The sequence below is a fragment of the Amblyraja radiata genome, chromosome 15 (genome assembly GCF_010909765.2).
Source record: "Amblyraja radiata isolate CabotCenter1 chromosome 15, sAmbRad1.1.pri, whole genome shotgun sequence".
In the NCBI taxonomy this organism is placed as follows: Eukaryota; Metazoa; Chordata; class Chondrichthyes; order Rajiformes; family Rajidae; genus Amblyraja; species Amblyraja radiata.
Window position 1 is genome coordinate 34577024 of NC_045970.1, and position 12143 is coordinate 34589166.

Below are 12143 nucleotides of genomic sequence, written 5' to 3' on the forward strand. Positions count from 1 at the left end.
CTTTCATGTCTCCCCGCTCCATTGAAATCCACTAGGCTTTTGAATAGCTTTTGTGGCCCAGTGACAATTTTTCAAATTGTCTAACCTTCCGTGCCCTCAAGGGCGGCTGCGGGATGCGCCCCCGGAGTACAGAGCTCGAATAGTGGCCGGGCGAGGAGAAGTATGATGGTTCGCTGGTTCGATCCTGATCGAGGCAACAGCTGGAGGATTGGCCTGCCAGCCAGTTATAGGTATCAGAACCAGGGGGCGCTGTCACAGGAACCAATCTTGGGGTTACTGTGTTAGCGGGCGGCATTGAGCTTCTTGAGGGTAGTTGGAGTGGCACTCATCCAGCGTGGGAAATGAATTCCCTCACCCTGGCTGAGCTGTGTCTTTTCAGGAGAGAGTTAGATTTAACTTGTAGGACTAACGGAATCAAGGGATATGGGGAAAAAGCAGGAACGGGGTACTGATTTTAGATGATCAGCCATGATCATATTGAATGGCTCGAAGGGCCGAATGGCCTACTCTTGCAGCTATTTTCTATGTTTCATAGTTTCTATGTGTCTCGAGACAATGGAAAGGCTTTAAAGAGTCATGAGGTGAGTCATTCACCACAGAACACCCATGCTCTGAAAACCAGTACATACACACAATCAACATTATGTTATCTAGCTGGATTTGCGTTGCTATCGGTCGACAAGGAAACTAAAATAACAAATTTCCCGCAATAACATCTCGAGGCATTTTCAATTTCACTCTTCTGTTATCATCACACACAGACGGCAATAACGGCAGATAGGAAGAATACTTCTCTCCTTTCCTTGGACCTTTAAGTACTTTAAGAAAGCAATAGATACCAGAATAAAACACACAGGAAAAATGTTTTCATGTTTTAGTTCAGCCTCTTACATCACTCATAAAACACCACTGTCCTTTCCCCTCTTCTCCCACTGATATGCTAATGGTAGTCGGTTGGTAAATCATCAATCATTAAAGAGCAGAAATAAGTGCAAACGAAGGATTGATCATTTCAAGAACAGTTCCAGGCAATTATATTTTTCAATTGCATTGAGATGATAACTGAACGTTACCCAATAGGTTCAGACAGAGTCAAATGTCGACTTGTGAGCGAACAGGTTGTTCGGTGACTAATGGAGCTGTCCTTGCCTCGGCAACTCTAAATACGGTATTAGATTTAATTCCTGTAGCAGCCAAGAACTTGTGTATCACCAGTCAGGGTTGCGGTCCAGTGACATGGTTTTCCCGCCAACAATTGTTAAGTACATAAGGGATACGTGCATATAGACTCATGGAGTCATACAGCGGAGAAACAGGCCCTGCAGCCCACCAATGCAAGATGCCCCATCTCTGTTAGTCCTACCTGTCCAGGTTTGCCCCATATCCCTCTACACCTTTCCTATCCATGTACCTGTCCAAATGTTTTTTAAGTGTTCTCATAGTACATGTCTCCTCTGACAGATTGTGCAAGAAGGAACTGCAGATGCTGGTTTAAACCGAAGATAGACACAAAAAGCTGGAGTAACTCAGCGGGATAGGCAGCATCTCTGGAGTAATGGGTAATGTTTCGGGTTTCAGTCTGACGGAGGGTCTCGACCTGAAACATCACCTATTCCTTCTCTCCAGAGATGCTGCCTGACCAGCTGAGTTACTCCAGCTTTTTGTGTCTATCTTCTGACAGATTGTTCCATGTAATCAACGCCCTTTCAAGCTAGAAAGGGTGCAGAGAAGATTTACGAGAATGTTGCCAGGACTCGAGGGTCTGAGCTACAGAGAGGATTGAACAGGCCAGGACTCTATTCCTTGGAACACAGGAGGATGGGATGATCTGATAGAGGTGTACAAGATCAGAAGAGGAATAGATCGGGTAAACGCACAGTTATTTTTGCCCAGAACAAGAGGACAAAGGTTTAAGTGAGGGAAAAAGATTTAATAGGGGTAACTTTTTTACACGGAGGGTGGTACGTATATGGAAGGAGCTGCCGAAGATAGTTGAGGCAGGTACTAACGTAATGTTTAAGAGACTTTTGGACAGGTTTGTGGATAGGACAGGTTTAGAGGATTATGGGCCAAGCGTGGGCAGGTGGGTCTGGTGTAGATGGGGCGTGTTGGTCAGTGTGGGAAAGTAGGGCTGAAGGGCATTATGACTCAATGGCCTCTAAAATATCACCCGTCAGCCTCTTGCACTTCAAGGAATATAGTTTGAGCTTCCCTAACTTTACTCTTTAGCTCACGCCCTTGAGTCCTGGCATCATCTTCATAAAACTTCTCTACACTCTTTCCTGTGTCATGACATCTTTCCTTTGGCAGGGTGACTAAAACTGAACACAATACTCCAAGACAGACACAATGTGCTGGAGTAACTCAATGGGTCAGGCAGTATCTCTGATGAAAAAAAGACGGGTGACGTTTTGGGTCGGAATCCTTCTTCAGACTCCAGAAACGTCACCCATCCTTTTTCTTCAGAGATGCTGCCTGGCCCACTGAGTTACTCGAGCACTTTGCGTCCATCTTTGGTATAGACCAGTATCTGCAGTTCCTTCCTACACACAATACACCAAGTGCGGCCTCACTGATGATTCTAGATGTGAGCTCAGTGGCCCTATTGTAAGACTAAGAAACAAAGAAATGCTGGTTAATAACAAAAGGGCACAAAGTGCTGGAGTAACTGGAGTAAGTCTGTAGAAGGGTCTTAATCCAAAACCTTGCCTATCCTTGTTCTCCAGAGATGCTGCCTGACCAGCGGATTTACTCCAGCACTTTGTGGCATTTTGCATCTTATTGTAAGACATCCCCATTTGTATTTCCATTCCCTGTGTAAACTGCCCAAGCCAAATAGCTTACAACTCAGTGGTATGAACAGTGATTTATCCAATTTGAGGCAACTCCTGCATTTCCTCCCCAATTTTTTATATATCATTTTAAAATGATTCATGTTTGTGCATTGCTTCAATTCCCCGTTCAATTTATTCCACACTCCTACTCCACAAACCGAAATACAAAAGGTTTTTCTAGTCGTACGGACTTTTTGTTTCTTAAAGTTAAATATTCCTCTTAAATTGTAACCCCCCACACGCTCGTTAAATAATTTTTGAATGTTTCCAGGTAAATTTTTATTTTTCTTCATTCCTGAGATCTTCTGTTGCCAGCCCTGTTTTGTTCCGGCCTTCTCTATCTTTCAATCTGAAGTAGGTGTCCCGACCCAAAACGTCTTCTATTCCTCAGCTCAAGAGATGCTGACTGGCCCCCTGAGTTACTCCAGCATTTTGTGTCTATCTTCAATATAATCCAGCATCTGCAGTTCATTCCTACACCCTGCGTAATCAGGGTACACAACGTCTTACAAAGGTTACTTCAGAAATAACAACACCAGCGGGAGTGATGTTATCAGCCTTTTACATTTTTGGCTCACGTTTTTATATCAATAAATCAATAAACGTAGTCAGGAGCGAGAGCAGAATAGTTCACCAAATCTTCTCTTCCATTTGCTCATTTGGTTTCATTTAGTTTAGTTTAGAAATACAGCATGGGATCAGGCCCTCAGCCCACCGAGTGCGCTGACTAGCGATCCCCATACACTAACACTATCCTATACACACCAGGGATCATTTACAATTATACCAAGCCAATTAACCTACAAATCTGTTTGTCTTTGGAATGTGGGAGGAAACGAGAGATCCTGGAGCCAACCCACACAGGTCACGGGGCAAACGTACAAACTCTGTACAAACATCACCCGTAGTCAGGATTGAACCCGGGTCTTTGGGGCTGTAAGGCAGCAACTCTACCGCTGCGCCACCGTGCCACATTGACTCTTCCTCAGGAAGGAGCTAAAACTCTGAGTGACCCTCCAGCCTTGATCGTCTAATGACTTGTGCAGGGTTAACCAACACGAGGCAGCACCAAGCATTTGTGCATAACATCTTAGCTCTGTCAATTATTCCAGCTCCATCAAAACTCTTGCTTCTCACTTCATCTCACGGTCTCTCAGTATGGGATTGTTAATTCAGTGCCCATTAGTCGCCCAAACGATTGTTCTGTGCACTCTTGTTTTTTCCAGCAAATCTGTTAAGAACCCCATGGACATTTTACATTAGAGCCTGACCCATGAACATACAAGGAAGGTTATCATCAAGAGAACCAGCCATCTGACTGAAGCATTGATTGAAAGATACAGCATGGAAACTGGGCCTCCAGCCCACCGAGTCCATGCCAACCATCAATCACCCGTCCACACTAGTTCTATGTTCTATACAATAATCTAATAATGTTCAATCCAATAAACTAAACTAGGTTAGTATGGAACATGGATCTCTGTCGCTGTGAGACAGCAATTCTATCAGCTGCGCAATGTGCTGCCCACCCCATGAGAAAGGAACTCCCCTGCACCTTCTTGACCTCCAGCAAGAGTGCATTGCCTGCAAAGTTTACAGTTCCGTTTCTTGTCACGTGTCCCAAGGTACAGTGAAAAGTTTTGCTGGGTGCGAACTAGTCAGCGGAAAGACAATACTGTACATGATTACAATCGAACCGCCCACAGTGTGCAGATACATGATAAAGGGAATAACATGAATTCAGTGCAAGATAAAGTCTAGTAAAGTCCGGTCAACGATAGGCTGAAGGTCTCCAATGGGGTAGATAGTAGCTCAAGACTGCTCTCTAGTCGTTGGTAGGGTGGGTACAGTGGTCATTGGGAGGATGGTTCAGGTGTTGAATCAGATTCAGTAGAAAGTTCAAAAATGGGTTTGGACTGTAGATGTTCCTTTAACATAGTGACCTCACCACTACTAACCACTCCCTATATCACAAGTATAAATGTAACCTCCCCACCCCTTGATCCCTCTCTAGCTCGTGTGACGGACCACGTACAGCTAGTGCAGTATTGTATGTGAGTTAATAATAATAAAAGCAGTAAAGACAACTGTGCGTTATTGAAACTCTTTACATGGTGTCACAATCGTGACTCTGCGCCTCCTGTTCTCCTGTTATCCTGTTTTTTTTAATTTGACCCAGTAACCTACCCTTCTCTACCTCTCGTGCTATGGCTACCTCGTGCCGCAAACCCGATCCTCTTGTCTTCGACTCGGACATTGCCCACCGTTGGGATGTCTTTAGACGCGACTTTCAGCACTACGTGACGATTGCCCATCCCGCAGCCACCGTCAACGAGCCTACTCCGCCTCCCGCCGTCCCCTTCTCCCCTCCCCTGCCCGAAACTCTGCCTGCCGCCCCGCGTATGCCTCGGTCCCTGCCTTCCCAGCTCTCTCAGTCTCACTTGCCGCCTGCTTCCCCTAGCTCGCCTGCCCGTCCACCCGATTCTACCGCTATTTCCCCGCCTCAGCCTCCGCCGGCTCTTTCTCCTCCAGGTTCCCCGGCTCCTTCCACCGCTCCGGCTGCTGCTCTTCCTGCAGAGGGAGGAGATGGCGAGCTGCGGACCCGGTCCGGTCGACTGGTTAAGCCGCCTGTCCGTTATGGTGATTTTGCCTAGCTGTATGCTCCTCTGCTTGTTTAACTGTTTGCCTACCTGCTCGTAGCGCATGAGACGTGGTCACTATGTCACTACTGTATTGTTTGTTTCCAAGGGAAAGGATGTAGATGTTCCTTTAACATAGTGACCTCACCACTACTAACCACTCCCTATATCACAAGTATAAATGTAACCTCCCCACCCCTTGATCCCTCTCTAGCTCGTGTGACGGACCACGTACAGCTAGTGCAGTATTGTATGTGAGTTAATAATAATAAAAGCAGTAAAGACAACTGTGCGTTATTGAAGCTCTTTACACTTGAAGCTGACAAAGGGAGACAGCAGTAAAATGGATAGGTCTATCCAAAATCAAGACAGGTTTGGTCGACTGAATGGCCTGCAGAAGATCACTTTGTGACTCTGTGATTGTTTAAAAATAACATATTCCAGGTCATGTTAGTACCTCTGCATATTTTGCTGTGATAATCATTACTCCAGTGCACATTATGCAGCTGTGTTTCAATAAGTACTGTGCAAGGTTTAAAAAAAAAGCCATTAATGGAATGTTTGCGATGAATCACGCGCGTGCTTGAAATGTTACAAAGGCACCACAACCACTGTGGTATAGAAACAAAAAGGATTATGGCAATGATTATTTTATAGTTGTTTTCAGAACTCGAGGAGACAAGTTACTATTCGGAGAGCAAGTTAAGTTCCTCCCTGAGGCATCCATACCTTAATCTCATCGGAAAGAAGATTGAAATGCAGTGTTTGTTTTCGCACAAAACCAGGTCCGTGATAATTCAAGGTCTTCACTCACCACCGCACAAATCTCCCTGTTTACCTTGAGATGTGTTGTACTGTTGTCTGGGTTAGGAAGCAATAGGAATGCTTCATTATGCTCTCTGGATTCTTAGTTTAGTTTTAGATACAGCATGAAACAGGCCCTTCGGCCAATTTAAAGAGGTCTAAAAAACCCCATGAACTGATTAGCTTATCTTGGCATCGTGTTCGGCACAGGCATCGTGGGCCGAAGATCCTGCTCCTGTGCTGGACTGTTCTATGCTCTATGTTAGGATGTTCTAAGCTCTTAAAAGATGCTATATAACTGCACTTTGCAGTTGCATTTCATTCTGATCTAACAGGGACCGGAGGAATAGACGTTTGCTTGTGCAACACTTTTGTACTGTAACATGTTCATACGTTCATAAGTCATAGGAGCAGAATTTGGCCATTTGGCACATCAAGTCTACTCAGCCATTCAATCATGTGTGACCTATCTTTCCTTATCAACCCCAATCTCCTGCCTTCTTCCCATAAACCATGACACCCTTGCTCATTAAAAATTCGTCAATCTCTGAACTAAAAATACCCAATGACGGCCTCCACAGCCTTCTGTCGCAATGAATTCCACAGATTCACCACCCTCTGACTAAAGAATTTGCTCCTCACCTCCTTTCTAAAGGTACATCTCTTCTGAAGCTATAGCCTCTGGTCCTAGACGCTCCCACTTGTGGAAATACCCTCTGCACATCCACTCTATCCAGGCCTTCTACTATTCGGTAAGTTTCATTGAGGACCCCTTCATCCTTCTAAATTCCAGTGAGTAGAGGCCCTGTGCTGTCAGATGCTCATCATATGCTCATCATATGCTCATCATGCTACAATTCCTAGATTAGCATGGTGTTTTATCTAATTTTACCCTGCTTGATTACAACAGTAATTTATGTACAGAATATACAGTATATATATTAGAGATAACATACAGCAACCTCTAATATATATTCAAGTACAATGCCTGACATCTATTATATAATCACATACCTTGTTTAATATTAGATGATGACACATTCTGACCATGGAGAATACAGCAGCCTCTAACATATTCTCCCATCTGATAATTCACACCAGGCTGTGATCCAGGTGTACAGGATAGGTTAGGGGCAGCACAGTGGTGCAGCGATAGAGTGCTGTCTTACAGCAACAGAGACCTGGGTTCAATCCTGACTAAGGGCACCGTCTGTACATGAGTTTGTACGTTTCCCCTATGGCCGCGTGGGTTTTCTCCGGGTGCTCCGGTTTCCTCCCACACTCCAAAGACATGCAGGTTTGTAGGTTCAAGTTCAAGATCGCGTTTATTGTCACATGCACCAATTAAGGTACAGTGGAATTTGTTATCATGCAGCCATACTAAGTGAAAAGCATCAGTACACACGGCCACATCAAATATATTTTAACCTAAACTTCCACCGCAGCGGAATCCACATTCCTCACAGTGATGGAAGGCAATAAAGCCCAATCATCTTCCTCTTTTGTTCACCCGTGGTCAGAGCCTTTGAACCCTCCGCAGTAGTCGCTGCTGACGGTCCGATGTTCGAAGCACTCACGTCGAGATGATGGAAACTCCGGTGTCGGGACGGATTGGAACACTCAGCGGCATGGAGCTCCCGAGTCGGCCTCTGCTTACTGGAGACCGCGGGCTTCACGGTGTTAAAAGTCCACAGGCCCCACGGTCGGAGCACTTCCACTGGCGACCCTCGGCAAAGGATCGCAGGCTCCGCGATGTTAAAGTCCGCGCCGTGCCCGCGGCTTGAAGCTCCGGAACGATCTTCAGGAAAGGCCGCACCACTCCACGGTGTTAGGCCGCAGGGGGGACGGAGATGCGATACGGAGAAAAATTGCATCTCCGTCGAGGTAAGTGATTGAAAAAAGGTTTCCCCCAAACCCCCCCCCCCCACACCCCCCACATAAAACTAACCAAGAAATATTAAAACAAACTTACTTAAAATAATTAAAACAGAGAAAGGATAGGCAGACTGTTGGCGAGGCAGCCACTGCGGTGGCGCCACCCAGTGGAATGGTGGGTTAATTGGGTTTGGTAAAAATTGTAAATTATCCCTAGTCTGTAGGACAGTATTAGTGTATGGGGTGATCACTGGTTGGCGCGGGCTCAGTGGGCCGAAGAGCCTGCTTTGGCGCTGTATCTCTAAAGTCTAAAGTTTAAAGGTAAAGCAGCAAAAAGAAAATTCCAGGCTAACAGAATGAAGATCCTCATTCATTCTTTAGCACAGTCTCAGGCCTCTAATTCGCAAGGGCACACAACCTTCTCTGCAACAGACTGCGTTTGATGAAGGCATAGACGGCTCTACCAGGTATCAGCCCACCCTGCCTTTGAAGTGCATCCATTGAAGACGTTATTAATAACGCCGTACAATCTTTCACAAAAGCCCAGCCTGCTCCCTGCGGGCAGTTGCAGGCTCTGTTTCAACGAGGCAATAACCCGGCATATGTTTTTGTGGGTAGGAGTGGATGGAAATAGATCTCCTCAGACAACTTTGCGCAGGGGGTGGGCAAACAGTCAACTTTCTTTGACAATCACCGTTAATGAGACAGCCAGCAAAGGGAATACACAGCAGTGTGTTAACCTTGGAAACCAGCAACACAAATTAATGGCACCAAATTCAATTCTCCACTTGCCAAGGACGTTCCCCTATTTATATGGATGCATACATTGATTTAAGGTGAGACCCCTGACCTTCTTTCCCTTGCACAGCATAGCAAATGATTTGTTTTACCTTCCTCTTGTTTGTCGGGCAGACGTACAGGTAACTCAGCACGGTTTTGAGGCCCACTTTGTCATTCAGCTTCTCGTATGTTGTTCCATAGTCAGTCGATCTGAAATTAACAGCAAGAGCAGAATGATTGCCTGACCATTTACCCAGTCACTTTTATAATTTCACATTGAAGATAGAACATCCTGTTTAATGCACTCTGTGATTTCACAGCAACTTAATTAAGAAGGGTTTTAGAAACTTAGCCAAAAGTTATTTCGCCTAAGCTGCATTATTCCATTTCTAATCTTTTGTTCAATCTTTTCAGCCTGGTTTTATACAGATAAAGCCACTTTGCTATTTTGTGATACGTACCCAGGAAAGGAGGAAAGGTAATCATATGATCGGTACACTAAGGCATCATCATAGCCTTTTGTAGAAGCAATGTTCTTTTATTTCCCTCCAAAGTCCCCTATTTGCTGCAGTGAATTGTATTTGAGTCAACATCAATAACACCAGTGCTGGGAAGCTGAATACTCTTTAGGGCTGCTGTTGACATCAATATATTTCCAGGATAAAACTTAGGACTAAAGAGTAAAGTTCCTTTCCATTGCCTCACTAAATTGTCTTCCACATTTCTGAAACCCCATTTCCTCGTCCAACCTTAGGACAAGAGTAAGCACTAAAACAAGATGGCGCCCCTAAAACAAGATGGCGCCCCTAAAACAAGATGGCGCCCCTAAAACAAGATGGCGTCGCTAAGACAAGTCAGCGCCCCTAAAACAAGATGGCGCCCCTAAAACAAGATGGCGTCGCTAAGACAAGTCAGCGCCCCTAAAACAAGATGGCGTCGCTAAAACAAGATGGCGCCCCTAAAACAAGATGGCGTCGCTAAAACAAGATGGCGCCCCTAAAACAAGATGGCGTCGCTAATACAAGATAGCGCCAAAGCCAGGCGACTCTTTCTGTGCTGGTCCCAGAAGTGGATCTGCAATCATTCATTATAATCGCTCCACTCTTGCATATCTTTATTTATTCCCTTTATCCTGTAACTGTACACCGTGGACGACTTGATTGTAATCATGTATAATCTTTTCAATGACTGGATAGCATGCAACAAAAAGCTTTTCACTGTACCTCAGCACATGTGACAATAATGAACTAAACCACTCTTCCTTAATATCAACTTCGGTGATTAACCCTTCAGCTGCCAAGATCCTCAGCTACCTAACCTCCCTATCTCCTCCAAACTGAGGCAGAAGCTCTACCACAGTGGCACAGCTGGTAGAAGTGATGCCTTACAGCACCAGAGACCCCAATTCAATCCTGACTTTGGGTGCTGTCTGTATGATATTTGTAGGTTCTCCCTGGGACCATGTGGGTTTCCTCCGGGTGCTCCAGTTTCCTCCCACATCCCAAAGACGTGCAGGTTTGTAGGTTAATTAGTCTCTGTAGAAATTGTAGGGAGTGAAGGTGAAAATGGGATGACATAGAACTGGTGTTGAACTGGTGATTGATGGTCAGCATGGACTCGGTGGGGTGAGGTGTCTGCTTCCATACTGTATCGTTAAACTAAACTAAGCTAAACTTGTGTATAAGATCATGATGGGAATTGATAGGGTAAATGCACAGCAATGTCTTTTACCCAGAGTAGGAGGATCAAGAACCAAAGGTTTTACGGTGAGGGGGAAAGATTTAATAGGAACCCGAGGGGCAACTTTTTTTTGCACAAAGGCTGATGGATGTATAGAACGAGGTTCCAGAGGAGGCAGTTGAGGTAGGTATTATAACAATGTCCAAAATACATTTTTGATTAGCTGCAGGAAAGGATTATGGGGCTTTTTCACGGGGCGAGTTGACGCAAGATGTCACCAGAGTGAAGTGGTCGTGGTCCAGCACGAGTCTCGCACGATATAACGGGTGGTAGTTAAAGAGTTCCCACGGTGCTCGGCATTTCTGTTATTTGTGCGAGTGACTTGTCCGTCTCCCGAGCTTTCGCGTTAAATCTTGAATGAACATCGTGAACTACACGTGACACAAATGATGTAACTTTTTTTTTCACACACTATAAATATCCTCCCTTGGTTGAATTGGCTCATTTGGAGACATGTTTTACTGTGTATGTGGGAGACACAGTCACACAGATGGACTGAGCACAGTACCTCGGTCTTACTGTGTGTGGGAGAGGGGGAGAAAGAGACGTACACTCACAGAGGCAGAGTCTCTCAGCCTGTGTAAGAGGGAGGGAGAGAGAGAGAGAGGCACACACAAGGTGGATGTGAAATCTCACCTGCCTGTTTCAGACACCCGCCGCCAGTAAATGAAGACACCTCCATCTGTCTCCCCCTCCTCTCCCTCGACTCCCCCACCTTTCCCTCCCAACTCCAGTCCCGTCCCGACCCCCTGGGAAACTGAATAGAGCAACAATATAGATATAGAAACTGAAACAATATAGAAACTGAATAGAGCAACATGGCAAAAACATCTCTGACACGCTTTACCCCCTTTCTTTGAGATTTTCTGGGAGCCATCTCTGCAAGTGTTCCTGTTAAAAAGATTATCCAACAATGACAATTAGGTGGGACGTCCTCGAAGGACACATGTTCCCTTGTCGATATTGAGACCACCTTTTTTACTCACCTTTTCTGTCCCCTCTATCCAGCTTCCGGGTTCACCGTTCGCAGGAGTTCCCACGGTACCCGCAAGAGTTATTACGGATATCGCACTGGCCACTACGTCCATATAATGTTGCAATGCTCAACCACAAGTGTATAAGTCACTCTTGGAGAAATTCAAACTTTCTTGAATTTTCTCCCGAGTGACCAAGATACACGATTACCTGCCGTTAGCGCTACGGTGGTCCACGGTGGTCCACGAATGCCGTACTGTTATCGCACGAGGTTCCCACGATGTTAAACTCTGGTTAACTCTTGCGTCAAGTCGCCCCGTGAAAAGGCCGCTTTAGTAGTAGAAACAAAGAACTGTATATGCTGTTTTTTTACCAAAGATAGATACGAAGTGTGCTGTAGTAACTCAGGCTGCATCTCTGAAGAGATAGGATGGGTGATGTTTTGTGTAGGGACCCTTCTTCCGACTGATAGACTTTGTGTCTATCTTTGGTAGTT

At 45.4% G+C, this 12143-nt stretch overlaps 1 protein-coding gene across 5 annotated transcripts in view; it reads right to left on the reverse strand.

The window, feature by feature from the left end:
• The window catches only part of LOC116981189 (VPS10 domain-containing receptor SorCS1-like), a 720890-nt gene that overhangs the window by 317889 nt on the left and 390858 nt on the right, over nucleotides 1-12143 (reverse strand). For all 5 annotated transcript variants that reach the window (XM_033034012.1, XM_033034011.1, XM_033034009.1 and 2 more), the window contains exon 3: nucleotides 9043-9142. In XM_033034012.1, the coding sequence (XP_032889903.1) occupies nucleotides 9043-9142 (100 nt within the window). The remainder of the gene's footprint in view (nucleotides 1-9042; nucleotides 9143-12143) is intronic.